At 44.1% G+C, this 20064-nt stretch overlaps 1 protein-coding gene across 2 annotated transcripts in view; it reads right to left on the bottom strand.

The window, feature by feature from the left end:
* The window catches only part of NSUN7 (NOP2/Sun RNA methyltransferase family member 7), a 139311-nt gene that overhangs the window by 109504 nt on the left and 9743 nt on the right, over window positions 1-20064 (bottom strand). Inside the window, exons 3-4 of one of the 2 annotated variants that reach the window (XM_033946886.1) lie at window positions 10778-10836; window positions 1721-1851 (exon numbers count right to left, since the gene is read on the bottom strand). In XM_033946886.1, the coding sequence (XP_033802777.1) occupies window positions 1721-1851; window positions 10778-10836 (190 nt within the window). The remainder of the gene's footprint in view (window positions 1-1720; window positions 1852-10777; window positions 10837-20064) is intronic. The other variant, XM_033946896.1, reaches the window with a different exon arrangement.

Below are 20064 nucleotides of genomic sequence, written 5' to 3' on the forward strand. Positions count from 1 at the left end.
AAATGTGTGTAGAGTAGACCAACGCTGATCTTCAAGCTGCCAGTCCGACACGGTGTCTGACTGTACCTCCACCCCCGCAGACTCAGGGCATTGGTCTTTGACCTAAAGGCTGCCACGGGAGCGGACTGCTGGGCACGATGGACTACTGGTCTGACCCAGTAGCGGCAATTCTTATGTTCTTAGATGCACTTACAAAAAAGGAGGGAGGTGAAAAGTGCAGCTGGCACTCTGCAAGACATCACTGAGTCTCCTATGGAAGCCTAACAGCCTGCACTCAGACCCCTGCTAAGCAGTAGGTGAAAATGAAAAGTGGGGACAGCCCTGAGTTTGAAAAATACTTGTGCAGGCTGGCCAACAGGTACTACCAGGGATTGGCCTGTCAGCTACTGACCGGAATTTGCTTCTTTTTAGGCATGCAGAGCTGAAACCAAGGTGAAAGCTCCGACCACTAAAGACACAGAATAAAGGTCGAAAACACTGAATAAAATAAGAAAAAGAGAGAAGGAGAATAGAAACACTCCTTCTGGCTCATGTGCAGAAGGGAAAAATTGCAGGTGGCAGTAGAGCTCCTAGTGAACTTAGAGGGACACAGAAATAATCCGGAGTGGATTTCTTCTGCATATGGCTCGCAGCCATGGGGAGATAACCCGCTTGTCTAGAATGACACACCTATTGCACTGGAAATAGAATTTGGGGGATATGTGTAACTTACAGACTATTCTGTTAGGTGGGTATGTGCAGCACTTAGGCACTAACACACAGCTCTATGGCTGGCAAGTGCTCACACACACATATAATGCTACACACATATATAATGAGTAAGCTAGTAGGAAAGTAAGCACTTATTTTCTTTTATAGAATAAGCTCCTCTACTTTTAGGTGTGCGTTATACATGCCATCAGGGCAATTCTATGTCAACGTTCTGAATTTTCCTGCCACTTTTTGCGCACTGACAAAATCCTGACTTTGGCAACATGTCTTAGTTTTGAATAAAAAAGGCTAAAACAATGAAAAACAAAAGTCAAGAACCAAAATAAATGAGAAGTTTGTTTCCTGTCTGTTTGATTGAGCCTTATAAAATCCTAAGTTGAGTAGAATGGGTAAATATAAATCAAACGTTTACTGCTTCAAATAGTACAATGACTTAGGGGGACCCCCCCCAAATGGAGTTACATGATAACACTTTTAAAACAAATATTTTTTCACTCAATGAATTGTTAAGCTCTGGAACTCATCGACAAAGGATATGATAACCAGCACTAGGGTATCTTGGTTCAAAAAAGGTTTGGACATGTTCTTGGAAGAAAAGTCTATAGTCTGCTACTGACATAGACATAGGGAAAGTCACTACTTATCTCTGGGAACAGTAGCATGGAATCTTGCTATTCTTTGGGATTCTGCCAGGTAATTGTGATCTGGATTGGCTACTGTTGGAAACAGGCTACTGGGCTAGATGGCCCATCAGACTAACCCAGCATGATTAGTCTTACAGTCTTATGACTACTTTGCAAAGGTATGGTCACAAATGAGCAGAGCTTACTGAATTCTGGGAAAGCAGTTCCATCCCAGTGGTGTCATATGACATCACTTACTTGGGTGCCCGACTCAATGTTGATGCAAAAAGTCCTTTCTAAAATCATCTCCATAAACACACAAACATACCCAGAGAGAAAAATCTCAGGCACTGGATCAAGAAAATTATGAGCAAAACTGACCATACCTGAACAGGTAATGTTCTATTTCTTGAACTTCTGGTATGAGCTCTTCTTTGTTAGAAATAATTCGAGGTTGGAATTTTCTATCTTGGTAATCATACAGTATAACAATCATTAGGCTGGTTGTATCATCTGCCTACAACAGTAAAACATGTAAAGAAAGTATAAATATAAGGCACTTCAACATTAGATACCAATATACAGCATGTACAATACTTTTCAGTGGTGATACAGCATTTTGATGATAAAGTCTCTAGAGGTCGCCTACAGTTTTAGGCCCAAAGATGATGTGCACAAAATGCAAATTCAATATCAGCAATTATGTGCCAGCAATGAGGCATGTAATTGCTAGTATTCTAAAATATCTGCCCATAAGTGCTAGATATGCCCTTGACTCGCCTATGCCCCTCTCAGGTATGCACCCCCCACCCTCCCCGGCCCCTCTGAAGTGCCACACTATAACACCATAGATTTTGCATGCTTAATTTGTAGAATATTAAGGACTGTCGAGTGCATAACTGCCAAATAGTGCCAGTTAATGGTTAATGTTGAACTTGTAACTGATAATCTTCTACAAGCATCAAATTGTGCATGTAAATTTATAGGATCAGTGGTTTGGAAGGTTTCCTTATTCACAAGGCCTAAAAAGGACCTTCAACAGTAGGACCAGCAAATAAACCCTTTAGGGGTCTTTACAAAACTGCAGTAGCAATGCTGCCATGGTAAATGCACTGAAGCCCATTTTAGTTCCTATAGGCTTCAGTGCATTTACTGTGGCAACATCGCTACCATCTTTGGAAAAGATCCCTTTTGTTCTGGTTCCTATTTCCGTAAATTTGATCAGTACACAAGCAGTCTGGATTTGGAATGCAATGAAGGGTTACACAAAACCTACTGTATAGTGTTAAAGGCTTATATCTTTGATACCAGTAGGTTTCAGAATGCTGGCAATCTTAGCAATAGGAGCCAAAATTTTCAACTCTGCTAAACTCAATCTTTCTACAGCGATACATTTTCCCATATGATGCACAAACTTTACCTCTGTGTAATCTTCTTCAAACGTTTTAAGGAACATAAGAATTTTTAGGCTGGGTCACATCAAAAGATCCATCTAGCCTAGTATCTTACTTCTAACAGTGACCAAGCCAGATCATAACATAACAAATCATCATAAAATTTATATTCCACATAAGCCCCCCCCCCCACAGTTCTAAGCAAATGACAATTCAAGCAGTTGGCAATATCCCAGAAACTATAAATGCAGTTATGCACAAGCACAAAATATGGGAAGATTAGGTTCTAACCTCGATAATCTTTCCAGTATAAAGAGACATGAGTTTTCACCAGGTGGATTATTCTTCCTTTACCTGCGAGTTTTGCAGAAGGAATCATCTACAACTTTTTATCTCTGCCTCCTTGTGTCAGTGGGCAGTAGTGCTTTCCGATTCACGATTTGAATCAATTCACCGATTCAGTTTGGCTGAATCGATTCAAATCGATTTTGGTTTTTTTAATTGGACTTGCCTATTCAGGCATCATGGGGGGAGGGAGTCCACCCTAGGTGCAGACCATAAGGGGGTACTCCCAGGGTTGATGTCCAAATTTCTTCCCCTTCCGATGGCAGCGGTGGAAGCAGTATTTATCCAGCATTGGGCCTTCCTCTCTGCTGGGTCATGGGAACAGGAAGAAGGCGGGATCAACAGAGAAGAAGGCCTGACGCCGGCAAAGCAAAAGACTGCCACTGATGAGACAGGTTGCCACTGTGCATCCCCCAACTCTTCTCCACCGCTTGAAAATCTCCCCCACTGTTCTCTGTCACTTAAGCGCCTCCCCACTCTTCTCTGCCGCTTAAGTGCCACTTGTGTACCTCTTGACATGTTCGCCGGCATGAGCATCTTCCACCTGCTGCTCCCTTTTGACATCAAATCCTAGTCCTGCAACCTGGAAGTGACATCAGAAGGGAGACAAGGCCGAAGTGAGTAGCAAATGGAAGAGGTATGCGGGGGGGGGGGGCGAGGAGAGGTGCCGGTCCATCCCCTTACTACACCACTGATGCCAGAGCATGGAGGGGGAGGGGAGGGGGGAGGGAGAAGGAGAGATGGAAAGGAAGGATAGGAGAAAGATGCTAGGGCATGAGGGGAGGGAAGGGAAGAAAACAGATGTCAGAACATGAGCTTGGGGTAGGGGTGGGCTAAAGGAAAGAGAGAGATGGTGCTGTCCACATGGGATGGGAGTGGGCTGGAGGGAAAGGAAGAGAGGGAGAGGGTGCTGTGCAAATGGGGTGAGGAGGCAGGAGGGAAGGGAAGAGAGGGAGAGGGTGCTTTGCACATGGTGAGTGGGCTGGAAAGAAAGGGAGAGACACTGGACTGGGGGCTGGAGCTGGAGTAGAAGGAAGAGAGGGTGCTGAGTCTGCAGGGAGTAGAAGAGAGAAGGGAAGGTACAGAGATGGAAGATGGATGTTGAGCATGGAGAAAGAAGAAAATGTCAAATAGGCAGAAGACCCTGGCGAGTGTGTTGACAGAAGACAAACAGAAATCAGAGCAAGGAACCAATATGATTTGAATAATGAAATGACTAGACAACAAAAAGGTAGAAAAATGAGTTCAGTTTCTATTTTGTGATTACAACACATCAAATTTGAAATGTGTATCTGCCAGGGCTGGTGTTAAGACAGCAAGCGCAAGCTAGGATCTAACAAACAGTTTGTTTTGTTTACACATGACAGTGCAGGTGTAGGGTTGGAGAGGGCAAAGGGGGTGGGGTGGATGTGTCAGGAAAAAAGGGTAGTGAATCACATCCTTCCTGCTTTGCATGCTGATTCCCCTCATTTGCATGCAAGGATCGGGATCGGATCGCTACACAGGTTAGTGAATCAGGTTAGAGGGAAATCGGGTCGCAAAGAGCTCGCAAACCAATCGGTACACGATCGGTTTGCTTAGTGAATCTAGCCCTTAATATAATCACACAATATACTATATAATCTTAAGGATTTTATATTAGTCTAATATTCCTAATTTCATAACAAGTTTTAAATTAAACCTCAGTAATACTAAGATGAAACAGCAGTCCAGCAGTGAGAGGGGTGCTATCCAGTCTACTGTACTGAGTGCCACGTGCATAATTATGTCCCACTTGGCAAGAGGAAATGTGTGTGTGTCCATTCTCTTGAGGCTAGGGTAGCAGACTTGGAGAAGTTGAGGGCTATGGTATGTAGGAGAGAATGGCAGACCTCATGTGTCACCTAGACAGGATCTTAGATAGTGCTGGGGAGGAGCCTGCTGTTTTGGTACATGTGGGTATCAATGATATAGGAAAATGTTGGAGGTGATTCTGGAAGTCAAATTGAGGCTCTTAGGTAAAAAGCTGAAATCCAGATCTCCAATGTAGCATCTTCCACATGCAGGACCCAAGAGACAGGCAGAGCTCTGATGTCTCAATGTGTGGTTCACACAAAGGTGCAGGGATGAGGGATCTAAATTTGTTAGGAATTGGGCAATATTCTGGGAAAGGGGGAGTTTATTGCAAAAAGATGGACTCCACCTTAAACAGGATGGAACCAGGCTTCTGGCGCTAACATTTTAAAAATGGAAAGAGCAGCTTTTAAACTAAGATGGGGGGGGGGGGGGGGAATGGGGAAATCCAACAGTTGCCCAGGACCGCAAGGTTCGGCGTTGAGTATCCTTGAAGGATACTATTGAAACAGGACATTTAGGGAAGCCCAAAAGAGAGGTTTCAATAATGGCAGAAGAAAGCCAGGAGTATTTTTAAGAATGTAACATAGGAACAGCCATACTGGATCAGACCTATGGTCCATCTAGCCCAGTATCTTGTTTTCAGAGTGGCCAAACCCAAATAGGAGTAAATTTCAAGGCTACCAATCCCAGGACAAGCAGTTGTCTCCCCCATGTCTTCCTCAATATCAGACTATGTACTTTTCCTCCAGGAACTTGTCCAAAACTTTTTAAAACCCAGCTATGCTTCAAGTTTCATTAGGTTTTATATACCGCCTATCAAGATTATCTAATCAGGTACTCAAGGATTTTCCCTATCTGTCCCGGTGGGCTCACAATCTATCTAACGTACCTGCTAACCACCGTTGCTACATCCTCTGGCAATGAGTTTCAGAACATAACTATTCTTTTGAGTGAAAAAATATTTCCTCATATTGATTTTAAAAGTATTTTCATGTAATTTCATTGAGCATCTCCTAGTCTTTGTAATTTTTGATACAATAAAAAAAACCAAACAACTATTCACTTGTACTCATTCTACAACACTCAGGATTTTGTAGACTTCAATCATATCTCCCCTCAGACGTCTCTTTTCCAAGCAGAAGAGCCCTAACCTCATATAAGAGGAGTTCCATCCCCTTTATCATCTTGGTCGCTCTTCTTTGAACCTTTCTAGCACCACTATATCTTTATTGAGATAAGGAGACCGGAATTGAACACAATACTCCAGATGAGGTTGCACCATGGAGCGATACAGGGGCATTATAATATTCTTAAGTCTTGTTAACCATCCTTTTTTAATAATTCCTAGCATCCTGTTTGCTTTTTTGGCTGTCGCCACACATTGGGTGGAAGGTTTCATTGTATTGTCTACAATGACACCCAGATCCTTTTCTTGGACACTAGCCCTCAAGGTGGACCCTAGCATCCAGTAACTGTGATTTGGGTTATTCTTCCCAAGGTGCATCACTTTGTATTTGTCCACGTTAAATTTCATCTGCCACTTGGATGCCCAGTCTTCCAATATCCTAAGGTCTGTCTGCAATTTTTCACAATCTGCATGCGTTTTAACATCGGGACGTCATGAGGAGGCAAATCTGAGGCTGCAATTTGCTTACCCAGGCCTCTGGGAGGAAGACTTTCCCCAAGGAGGTGTCGAACAGAACCCCAAGATACTCCAGGCACTGAGAGGGTGCCAACCGACTCTTGGATAGATTGACAACCCATTCCAGAGACTGTAGGAACTCCACCATCCGAGCCGTGACCCGGGTGCTCTCCTGGAATGACTTTGCTCGAATCAACCAGTGGTCCAGGTAGAGATGAACAAGAATGCCCTCCTTGCGCAAAGCCTTCGCCACAACCACAATAACCTTGGCAAACGTCCAAAAGCAAGTGCACAAAACTGATAGTGCTGTCCCAAGATATCAAAGCGAAGGAACTGCTGATGGGAGGCCTGGATCGGAACATGCAAGTAGGCCGCTGTCAGATCGAGAGAAGTCAGATACTCCCCCGGCTGAACTGCTAGAAAAACGACCACAGCGTCTCCATGCAAAAAGATGGAACCCTAAGAGCCCTGTTGACCCCTTTCAAATCGAGGATGGGCTGAAAAGTCCATTCTGTCTTTGGCACCACAAAGTAAATTGAGTATCTGCCGGTGCAACACTCCTGAGGGAGTACTGGAACCACTGTTTTGAGATAAGAACATAAGAATAGCCTTACTGGGTCAGACCACTGGTCCATCAAGCCCAGTAGCCCGTTCTCACAGTGGTCAATCCAGCTCACTAGTACCTGGCCAAAACCCAAGGAGTAGCAATATTCCATGCTACGATACAGGGCAAGCAGTGGCTTCCCCCATGTCTTTCTCAATAACAGACTATGGACTTTTCCTCCAGGAACTTGTCCAAACCTTTCTTAAAACTAGCAATATTTGAAGGGTCTGGCAAAAAACCTGCTTCTTCCACACCACCTGACACGGAAAAGCTAGAAAATGATCTGGCAAGGAGCGGGCAAACTCCAGAGCATAACCGTCCTGAATCACCTCCAGGACCCAGTGATCAGACATGATCTCTGACCACTTGGGATAGAAGTCACGCAGATGGGCGCCAACCAGAACCAGAGGAGGCGCCGACAAGTAGTCATTAAGCAGGACAGTCAGCGGGGGAATTGGCAAAGGAATTCCCAGCTCCCCGGCAGGCCTCCTGAAAGGACTGCATGTGCTGAAAGAAATGACCCTGGGAGGATTTGGGGGTTTGAAAGGAAGTGGCCCCTTGACCAGGGCAGAATCACGCAAGTGCCCTCAAGCAGTGCCACCCCGCACCAGCAGCCTAGCCCTATCTTCAGGCACGCGAAGCATCTTAGAATCATTTAAGGTCTGAGCCAAGTTGTCCAAATCCTCTCCAAACAAGGAAGACCCCTAAAGGGGAATTTCATCAGCTTAGCCTTGGATGCCGTATCCGCCGACCATGGCCAAAGCCACAGCGAAGCGCAGCCACCATGAGAACCATAGACTTGGCCGAAGCTCATAAAAGGTCATACATGGCATCCAAGTGATAGGAGGCACTCATCTCAATCTTAGCAAATTCCTCCTCTACCAAGTCCCAGTTATCAGACACAAGGTTAAGGACACGCTCGGCCCAGCGAAAACAAGCCTGAGCAACCAGACCGCCACACATTGCTGTCTGGACTGCCATGGCAATAACATCAAAACTCTGTTTAAGGAGGGACTCCACTTTATGCTCCTCAGAGTCCCTAAAAGTAGAGCCACCCTCAACCAGCACAGTATTCCGCTTTGCGGTGGCTGAGACCACCGCATCCACCACAGGCGATTTTAAAGTGTCCTGACCCCCCCCTCCAGGATGGGTACTGGTGGGTCATAGAACCCGCAAAGTGAAAAGGGGCCTCCTGCACGAGCACAACATCCCAAATATCTTGATGCATAGGGAAAGAGCGGAAAGCCGAGCAGGGAAGCAAGGGATCCACTACACACAGGGGCTCCTTCTCGGTTTCCTCAAAAAGTAAAACCGAGGAGACCTGAAGAATAAGTTTGTGAAGCTCATCCTGCTGAAAAATATGAACCACGGACGCATCCTCATCAGCAGGCGGAAGGGCAAAACCACCGTTAACGGAATCCGTTCCCCTAAGAGGATCCTGATGGTCACCCCAACGGTCCAGGTCCTCATCAACCAACTTCTGCTCCTCCTGATAAAAATCGTCATCCCAAGAGACCCGTGGCCGCTTAGATGAGAGAGTAGAGGGAGACAAAACAGGTGCTGTTTGGGGATGAGCCGTAGAGGACACTGAGGACACCCCCTGAGGCGGAAGCAGGACCTTCGGCCGCAGTCAGATAAGCCTTACGTAGGGCTAATACAAAATCTAGGGATAAACCCCCTGGCGGCCCCCATGGGACTCCCTGCCACAGCAGGAGACCCAGCTGAAACCTGCCCCTGTTTTTCCAGTACAGGAGGAAGGTCATCTGAGGCTAAGGAAAAAATGGAGGTGCTTCTCGCCAAAATTGGAGCCGAAACCTCCAAAATCGGAGCTTTGGAGGCCTGAATTGCCCCAGCTGCTACAGCAGGCAAGCCAGCAGCAGCGGTAAGGGAGTACCCCAGCCTTTTCAGTGGTATGGGAATCCTTTTTGCCTTGACCGTTGGCAGTGGGGGAAGCCCGGACTTCCCCGCTGTCTGCTGCCAACTTGCAGAGGAGGGGAATCCCTGGCCGCCAGCACCCGTTGCCGATGAGGATCACCCACCGCTCCTGCCTGTACAGCGCTTGCACAAACTGGCCGCAAGTGCCTCGAGTCTGGAGCACAATGAGCACTTTTTCCCCTGCAAAATGCTCATTGCTCCACACGCTACCTAGCTAAAAGAAAAGTGCTGGTTAGTTGAAAAAATACCGTAAAATACAGCAAAATTAAAAGGAAAGAGCCCTCTCTAAGCCAGAAGCCTGACCGGTATCGGTGGCCAGGCTGCTAGTTGAGGCACCTTGACAAAAACTTGGGAAGGTGGGGGAGGGACCCAACTCAAGACCAGTCATAGAAACATAGAAAAATGACGGCAGAAAAGGGCCATAGCCCATCAAGTCTGCCCACTCTATTGACCCTCCCCCTTAACCCTCTGAAAGATCACACTCTGATGACCCACCCCCTTAACTCTATCCTCTTAGAGATCCGACATGGGCATCCCATTTATTCTTAAAATCTGGCACGCTGCTGGCCTCGATCACCTGCACTGGGAGCTCATTCCAATGATTAACCACTCTTTTGGTAAAGAAATACTTCCTGGTGTTGCCATGAAATTTTCCGTCCCTGATTTTCAGCGGATGCCCTCTTGTGGACGAGGGCCCTTTAAGAAAGAAAATATCGTCTTCCACCTCGAGACGACCAGTGATATACTTAAATGTCTCAATCATGTCTCCCCTCTCCCTGCGCTCTTCGAGAGAGTACAGCCGCAATTTGTTCAGCCTTTCCTTGTACGAGAGATAATTGAGCCCCAAGACTATCCTGTGGCCATTCGCTGAACCGACTCAACTCTCAGCACATCTTTACGGTAATGTGGCCTCCAGAATTGTACACAGTACTCCAGATGAGGTCTCCCCTCCAAGGTCGGACGGACCCCCAAACAGGACCCATCCAAGCTCTGTCCAGAACCAGTAAAGGGGACCAGGAGTCCTAAACAAATTCCAACAGCTCTAACAAGGGGTGCCTTAATTTTGTCTACCTGTTACCACCTGCTTGGAGACTGAGAAAGACAGGTGTAGGAGGGGGAGCCTCAGCTAATATACTACAACCAAAAAGTTTGATCTCAGTCTCCACCTGCTTATCACAGAGAGATATTACTCATCAGTAAAGAACTGTACCGGTCTAGAGAACGATAAAGACAAAGGTTCAAATACATCTTAAAACAGTTTGATATGTACTTCAAGCTTTAGAATATTTCATCCATGTTACAACTTCAAGTTTTCATCAAAATTAATGATATTTATAATATTATGGTCTGTATTTGGTAACTGAAGAATAACCAGTTTCCTTGCAAATGCAGTGAAAATGATGAAACTCGAAGGACTCGCTGCTTAAGATTAGTGGACCCTTTTTACAAAGCTGTGGTAGTGATTCCTGTGCAGCAAATGTGATGCAGCCCATTCAATTCCTAAGGGTTGCATTGCATTTGCTGTACTGGGATTTTTATGCAGCTTTGTAAAAGGTGCCCAGTGTTTCTCACAGCAGGTTTTAATATCAGCAGTAAGACTACCTCTCTCATCTCATAGAAAGAAAGATGTGTGCTGAATAGCTGACTTGTTGCTCAAGTAAAATATTTATAAGATACTTATACTTACCATTGATGGACATGGGTAAAGACCACTGTCAAGTAATATATTTTCAAGAAGGTCTTGATCTGCAATAGAGCACAAAGCATAGTTACTCACCTGTAGCAGGTGTTCTCAAGAGGACAGTAAGCAGATATTCTCACGTGGGTGATGTCATCCATGGAACCCAGCACAGACAGTCAAAAAGTATACTGTCACTTTAAAACTTTAATACTGCCTGTACCGCATGCATGCCAGTGCCTACCTGCTTGACGTTAGCTCGCGGGACCATCAGTACAAAACTAAGAAGACAACTAGGGGAGGAGGGAGTGTTGTGAGAATATCTACCTGCTATCCTCGGATATTACCCGCTACAGGTGAGTAACTATGCTTTATCCGAGGACAAGCACATAGCATATTCTCCCTATTCCAGGCTCTTGCCTCTGAGAAGTGGGTTATTGTCAACCACCATGAGCCTGGCAAAATGAAAAAGGTTGAAGGGAAGTTGGCATCTAAGTAGAGAATAAGTTTTGCAGAACTGCTTGGCCAAACCGACTATCCTGCCGGAAGTGATTCGCCAAACAATAGTGGAATATGAAGATATGAACTGAGGACCAAGTGGCTGCTTTACAGATGTCCTCAATGAGAGTGGAACATAGATGAGCCACTGAAGTCGCCATTGCTCAAAGTTTATGTACAGTGACATGGCCTTCAAGCATCGGCTCAGCCTGAGCATAGCAAAAGGAGATGCAATCCCCCAGCCATGTGGAGATGGAACTCCTGTAACCAAGAGAACCAAGTCTGTTTGGATCAAAAGAAAGGAAATTTGCTTCACCAGTCAAGAAGGAAGACATTTGACTCCAGGTGATTGGGAGTGTAGAGTCTGGAACACGATAGTGGAAGTTTATGGTTGTGAGGGGAAGCAAAGAGGTCCTCCTCTGGTAAGATGGTTGAGTTGAGTGACCACTTGTGAGGTGTAGGATTCTGCTAGGATATTTTGCTTGCTTGCTAGATAAACTGCTTTTAGAAATATGTTGCGATAAATCGCTCAGGACCAGATTTGGATCATTTTCTGGCAATCCTTGTTTGTTCATGGCTTTCTGGCTGTCTGTTCAAATGAGTACTACTTGATTGAGGAGGCGATCTTGGAATGTGCCTAGAGCTTTGTGAATTGTTCAAATTTCCAAGAGATTCATGTGGCAAGTTCAAGTTAAATTTATTTAATATACCGCAAATATAAAACCAAGAGTAAATCTAAGCGGTTTACAATAAAAAATTTAAAATAAATAAATGTAAGATAAATAGGGTAGGGAACAAAAATTAAAATACAGTCAAACCATCATAGAAACACTTGGAAAGTTTTCTCATGTGGAATCTAGGTGCCCTGAGTTATGAAGGCTGTAGAGGAGGGCTCCCCAACCAAGCATTGTCAATATTTTTTGATAAGGTGGAGTGTGAAATAGAAGGTCCCTGGAATGATTGGCCAGCAATAGCAACCATGAAGGGACTGATGAAGGTCTGAGGTCATTTGTATCTGCTGGGCAAATGTAGTCACATTAACTATAGATACCATGTGACCTAGAAGACACATCAAAGAGAGGAGCTCATCGGGAAGATATGAATCATTGTGTCAAACCTATTGTGGTAGATCTGCTTGAGTTTGAGTTGTATTTAAGAGAGCTCCAATGTACTCTAAAAGTTTGAGTGAATTGAAGATGGGGTTTCAAGAAATTCCAATAGTTGAATTGTTGAGTTGATGGTCTGGTAAGTTGCTGAGGCCATGAGACCTTGATTAACCAGTCATCTGGATAAAGGAACACATGAAAGCCACAAGAGCAAAAGGTTGCAGTCACTACCACTAAACATTTGGTGAACACTCTGGTGCTGATGCCAGCCCAAATGTTAGTATTTTATATTGGAGATGGCATGTTCCCACTTGAAAGCAAAGATACTTCCTGTGGGCTGGTAGGATGGAAATATGGGTGTATGCTTCCCTGAGGTCTAGAAAGCAGAGACAGTCATTCTTCTATAACAGTGTTAACAGAGTTCTAAGAAAGACCACGTGAAATTTCTCCTTCACCAAGTATTTGTTGAGAGCATGGAGGTTCAGTATTGGACAGAGACCTCTGGTCTTCTTCAGCAATGGGAAGTATCTGGAGTAACATAGAAACATAGAAGATGATGGCAGATAAGGGCCATAGCCCATCAGGTCTGCCCACTCTACTGACCCACCCCCAAGTCTACTATCCTAGGGATCCTCTGCTGCATGGGAACTTGTTCTATGGAACTGAGCTGGAGGAAGGCCAAGAGCTCCTGATGAAGGAGGGTCTATTGATGGGGAGTTGAAAAAAGAGACTCTTTTGGAGGATGGTTCAGAGGTTTTCACTGTAAACAAAGGACATAGCCTTGACTCACCACCTGATATTATGATAAAAGTGGTTGAGCCTATCTCCTGTAGGTAGAGTCTGAGGTAAAGGTTGATATATACCATCAATGCTCTCTATTATGGAGTCAAAAAGACTGCTGCAGTTTATGATTAAGGCTGCATTTGAGTCTTCTGCTGCCTCTGTTGTCTAGAATGCCTCAGAATTGGTTGAGCGAGTAGATGAAGAAGGCTGGTTACACTTTTGTTTAGAATACTGTAATAAGTTGAGCGTTTGTAGGTATTAGGGTATCTCTTTGGTGCCTGAGACTAGGGTCGACTTGCTGGATGATAAGGTGGTCATGAAGTCTCTGTGTCTTGATTTTTTTGTGTTGCTTCTTCTGTTTTGATCTCCAAAGAAGTCATCTCCTATACAGGGTGTGTTAAAAAGCCTGTCTTGAATATTGGATTCTAGGTCCAATATCCAACACCAAGCCTGCTTACACATAGCAACAGAGACTGAGGTGTGAGGAGGTGATATCAAAAGGTGAGTACACCATATATTTTCTAGTCTCTAGGAGATCATTTGTAAAATGATGATAGGAATTAAGATGTTCTAGCAGAATATATTGCTAAAAAAATACCATTTTCTAGATTTCATATAAAATGTCATATAGAAGTTATAGTTTAAAATTCTGTTAGCCAGCATGGATCCCTGGAACACTCTCCGCCCAAAATTTATCCAATGTCCTGCCTTCTCTGCTCAGTAGAGAACTTGTGTAAGTTCTGGTATTGTTTGCTTTCTTTAAGGCAGACTCTACGACCAAGCACTGGTGTTGTAAGTGTGCCCTGTCAAAGCCTGGGCAATACTGTATTCTGTAAAGAATGTCCAACTTAAGTGGAGCCACTGGGATAGAGAGTGGAGATTTCAAGTTTTTAAATAAGGCTTCCTTCATAAGATTGTGGAATGGAACCTTTATGCAGTCCTTAGACCAATTCTTATAGTCAAGAGCATCCATGAACTCTGTTTGAAGTTCTGTCTCAGATTCCATATTAATTGGAAGCGCCACTTCCCATCTCTGATAAATTTTTATAAATGACACAATTTCTGAAGGTTACCTTTGATGAGGAGGTGAGGAAGATTGATCATTTGTAGACATGTCAGGATAATCCTTAGAAGAGTGTGGTGACAAGTCTAAGTCATACTCCTGTATGTCAACCCTTGCAGATGAAGATCGTCGAGGTGAAGGTCAAGAAGAGCATTTAGGCAAATGTCAAGATGAGCAATGAGAATGTGGTGGAGATCTATGTTCTCTAGAAGAGGATGAATGTCTCTGCAGCTTGGATGCTCGATGTCATGGTGTCCGAGACTGATGCCTCGATGATTTTGTGGTCGGTGCTCAGAATGGATGTGTCTATGCAGGAATTTGCAAACTAAAAAAGTATCCAACTAATCACTCCAAAAAAGTAGATGGACTTTGCATGAAAGTATTCCTCCTTCTGATATTCAATATAATACTATTTTTATATATCTATTAGTTTGGAGAGGGGATACCTCAAGTGCCTGCGGCTGTTTTAGACATTGGAACTTGTTCTGTCTATACAGCCTTAATGCAAGCTATCATTGGTCCCTTGAGCTTGTTAATTCAAACTATTGTTTTACTTATAAATATTTAAATGTCATTATAATAACGTTAGTAAACAGTGTTAAAACATGTACACAGTTGGTTTAACTTTTGTACTTAGCTTTTGTTTTTTTCAGCCTCAAATATGGGACAATTGATGAAAAGCTGTTATGTGTAGGTTAAACCAGAGCCTTGCAGTGCTCAAGTGTTTAAGCATTTAAGCACTTTAAAGAGCACTTGAGCAATGCTATGGTCTGGGGAAGTTGAGTATAGGGAACAATGACAAAAAAAAGTTCACACGCCCAGCCTGAAAGCAGGCTGAAAAGAGCCCAAAGGCCCAAAAAACAAAGTTGGGAAAAAATTAAATTTTATAAAAGAAAATATAATATGTCTAAAATGAAGAAAAATTTAAATGGGAAGGCACAAAAAGGAACTAGCTTGATGCACTTAAACTAGATCAAAGCTTCTCAGCTCTGCAGAAAACTGAAAACTAACGGTCCTACAAGCCAATATAGGGTAGGAAGGCACTGGCACAAGTGCAGTACAGGTGGTCTTAAAGTTTTAAAGTGACAGTACACTTTTTGACTGTCTGCCAGGTTTCGTGGATGACGTCGCCTATATACGAGAACATGCTGCTTACTTGTCCTTGGATAACAATATAAGTTTCTTTAGGAAAGATCAAAACTAATCACAGAAGGGTTTATTAGATATTCTAATCATTTCATCTGCGAGGCTTGATATGTATAGATATAATTTTTTTTTAATATCACAGAGCAAGAATATGTACCTTCAAGAAGTGCTTAAAAACCACTTTGGGCTTCTTTTATCAAGCCGCGCTAGCAGTTTAACGCCTGTAATAGCGCACGTTAAACCGCCGGCCACGCTAGCCGCTAATACCTGCCTTGAGCAGGCAGTAGTTTTTTGGCCAGCGCAGGGGTTAGCGCGTGATTAAAAGTCGTGCGCGCTAACCCCGCTAGCGCGGCTTGATAAAAGGAGCCCTTTGTTTCAGCAATCATTTAAGAACCTGATTGAATGATGCCATTGAATGGTTATAATTTGTGCCAATCTATTTGGCTTAATTATTAGTTTTTAATACACCTCCAGGCTCATTTTCAAAAAAGACGTTCAAAAGACAGCATAATTCTGCAATTACATCTTACTAGACAAAATGTCCAAGTGGGCATTTTCAACACAGACTTTCTGGATGTCTTTCTGGTTGTTTTGTCTCCAGTGCATCTAAATCTTAAGGGGGTATGTTAGAGGCATGATTTGGGCGGGGATTAGCACTTGGATATTCGGCAGGAAATATCTCGATGGTTAGAATCTAGGCCCAAACTGAAAAGATGATAACCGCTGGAGAGATTTAGGCATGAACACCCCCCCCCCACACACACACACACACACACTTACTTCCCACTACCCAAAGATCTAAAAAAAAAAAAAAAAAGATACTGGCCAAGCTATCCAAATGGCTTGCCATCAGCCGATCGTGGCAGGGGAATCCCAATCAGCCGAGTCAGTTTTGTGGAGTCCTGCTGGCTCAGCTGACTGGAGATTCCCCAGCCAGAATCAGTTGAACCAGCTGCGAGAACTGCAATTCCTCTCTCCCTCCCCTCACTCCATGAAGCCTTGATTGGCTCAAAATCCATTTTAAGCCAATCAAAATCTTAGGCCCCTCCCACTGCACCCCAAGATGCATTGGAAGAGGGAAGGCCCATCATTCTGAAGAGGCAGCCCTATTGGTAGGAAGGAGTGGGCATCCCTCCTGCCAAATTTTCATCAGAAGGTACAAGGGGGGTGTCGGTGATATGGGGGGAGGGAAGAGGGTGTAGGGCTCTGAGGACAGGCTGTGGAGGTGGGCTGGGGGGAAATCATTGGGCTGGGGGGCTGGAGGAAATCAGTGAGGGGGAAGAGAGGAACCATGGTTCTCCCTGCTGATTCAGCTGATCCTGGCAGGGGAATCCCCAATCAGCTGAGCTGGTAGGACTTCAAATAACCAGCTCAGCTACTTGGGATTCCACTGCCATGATCAGCTGATGGCCAGCCTTTCAGACAAGGCAGTTGAGTACCACGTCCAAAAGGATAGATATATTAGGGTTCAAAACATCTAGAAAGATCATTCTCAAAAGAAAAAGATAAACATCTTGCTGTTTTGAGAATGAGTCTTTTCTCTACTGGATTTCTGGATGTTTTTCCCAAGACATCCTATTGAAAATGCCCTTTGTGTATGTATTATATGTTCCCTGCCAAGAACATATATGCTTTGTGGGTTATATATTTTTAAAATAAATAAATAAAAAGCTCTACCAATGATACAAAATTTGAACTGATCATAAAACGTTTCAATAAATTATGAACAATACAAAAGTAAACTGCATATTTGGGATTAAGGATGTTAAGAACATAAGAATAGTCTTGCTAGGCCAGACCAATGGTCCTTCAAGCCCAGTATCCCGTTCTCACGGTGGACAATCCAGGTCACTAGTACCTGGCCAAAACCCAAAGTATAGCAACATTCCATGCTACCGATCCAGGGCAAACAGAGGCTTCCCCATGTTATAACAGACTATGGACTTTTCCTCCCAAGAATTTGTCCAAACCTTTTTTAAAACCAGCTACGCTATCTGCTTTTACAACAACCTCTGCAGTTTCAATTTCAGTTGTAATTTTTGATGGAGGGAAAAAAACCCAACAAAAAAACGATCCACTTGTACCCATTCTACTCCACTCAGGATTTTGTTGACTTCAATCATATCTCCCCTCAGCCTTCTCTTTTCCAAGCTGAAGAGACCTAACCTTTTTAGGCTTTCCTTATACGAGAGGAATTCCATCCCCTTTATCATCTTGCTTGCTCTTCTTTGAACCATTCTAGTGCTGCTATTTCTTTCTTGAGATAAGGAGACCAGAACTGAATGCAATATTCCAGGTGAGGTCACACCATGGAGTGATACAGAGGCATTATATCTTTAGTCTTCCCTTTTTAAATAATTCCTAGCATCTTACTTGCTTTTTTGGCCGCCGCCACACATTGGGCAGAAGGTTTCATCGTGTTCTCTAGAATGACACCCAGATCCTTTTCTTGGGTGCTAACCCCCAAGGTGGACCCTAGCATCCAGTAACTGTGATTTGGGCTATTCATCCCAATATGCATCACTTTGCATTTGTATAGAACAGGAGACCCAAATCCACAAACTCAAAGACACAAAGGGCCTGATTCTCCAAAGTGCGTCCCAATTTTAGGCAGCTGTAGGCGTCCTACAGCTGTCTAATCAGCCAATCGGGATGCACGTTTTTTAAAAAAATGCTCCCTAGGCAGGCCGCCTATATTGAAGGCGCCTCCGGGAGCCTAGGGAGACCCGCAAGACGCCTAAGGGCCTTAGGCGAACCTAGGCGGCCCTACGCGTCTCCCTAGTAGAGGAAGAGAAACTTAAAATGTAGGCCAGCAAAATGCTGGTCTACATTGTAAGTAGACGCGGCCGCTATACTTATGGCAGCAAGGGATCTCCCTGCTGCAATAAGTATAGCGGCCGCCTGTCCCATCGCCGACAGGAGGATGCCCAGTCCTCCTGCCGAAACCCCCTTGGAACCCCCCTCCCCCCCAAACTGGTAATCGCGGGCAGGAGGATGCCCAGTCCTCCTACCGGAACCCCCCTGGATCCCCCCTCCCCCCCAAACTGGTAATCGCGGGCAGGAGGATGCCCAGTCCTCCTGCCGGAAAGCCCGACGACCTCCCCCACCCCCAAAACTAACCTCCCTCCCCCCAACTAACCTTTACATGTTGGTCGGCTGGACGGGTCTTGTTGCCGTCCAGCCGACGGGCCCGACTCGTGGAAATGAGACGGGCGCGCCCCTTCCCGGCCCATCCCCGCTAAATCTAAGGCCTGATTGGCCCAGGCTCTATAAGCCTGGACCAATCAGGCCTTAGGCATAGCGGGTCCGCCCATCCCCACTAATCCTAAGGCCTGATTGGCCCTGGTGCCTAGCAGAATCGGGGTAGGAACGATTCTGTATAGGACACCTCTCCTGGGCGTCCTATACAGAATCAGGGCCAAAGAGTGGAAATGTCCTATATAGATTGGTGGACTCAATCTATTGTAAAAATGTCCTTTTATTCATCCAACTCAATGACTCAACATATACATGTTTTGGCTGAAATTGCCTGCTTTAGGAGTCAACAAATATAGACATAAAAAATTAATATATCAATAGCAAATGCATCAGATTACCAATAACATAATTTAATAATAACAATAAATATGAACATTCTAATAATGACAACCCAATATGAACAAATACAATAAAATCAAGCGTAGATAAATACATGCAGAAACAGTTCACTATGGAATATCAAATGCAATGTTAATAAATACACCTCATAAAAAAACTGTAAGAAGGATCAAGAACAATCTAAAAAAATGATACACAAAGCAAAGTGAAATTACTATGAAATATTAAATACATTAATAATGAATGCAACTCATGAATGCTTTAAAGTTACAAAATACAAGAAAGATCAAGGCAAAAGAAATAAATCACGTTAATAAATACATGCAAACAATTAGATATAAAATATGATAATAAATAAATAACGTATAATACAAAACAATTTAAAATATACATCAGTGGGAACACAAAGTAATGAAATAATAAACCTGAGGTTGGGAACAGAAGATCTCAGAGGGAAGGTCAAGTCAGAGCAAGGATCACTCCTAGACCCAAGAAATAGCATAGTTAACTCATCTGTAGCAGGTGTTCTCCAAGGACAGCAGGCAGATATTCTCACATATGGGTGACATCATCCATGGAATCTGGAACGGACAGTCAAAAAGTGTACTATCACTTTAAAACTGCTGTTGCTACACATCTGCTGATGCCTTCCCGCCCATTAGTTCGTGGGACCATCAGTTCAGTAACAAAGCTAAGAAGCCAACTAGGGGAGGTGGAAGGATTATGAGAATATATGTCCGCTGTCCTTGGGAAAACATCTGCTACATGTGAGTAACTATGCTTTCTCTGAGGACAAGCAGGCATTATATTCTTACATGTGAGACTCCCAAGCTGCCAGGATCATGCCTCTGAGAAGAGGGTTATTGACCACTACCATGAGCCTGGCCAAACCAAAAGGGTTGGAGGGACGTTAGCATGTAAGGAGAGGATAAATTTTGTAAAACTGCTTGCCCAAATCGACTATCCCATCTGGAATGATTCTTCAAACATTAATGGGATGTGAAAGTGTGAACTGAGGACTAGATGGCTGCTTTACAGATGTCCTCAATGGGAGTCTAACTTAAATGGGCTACTGAAGTCACCATTGCTTGAACCTTGTGCGC

Source organism: Geotrypetes seraphini, chromosome 1 (assembly GCF_902459505.1).
Source record: "Geotrypetes seraphini chromosome 1, aGeoSer1.1, whole genome shotgun sequence".
NCBI classification, from domain to species: Eukaryota; Metazoa; Chordata; class Amphibia; order Gymnophiona; family Dermophiidae; genus Geotrypetes; species Geotrypetes seraphini.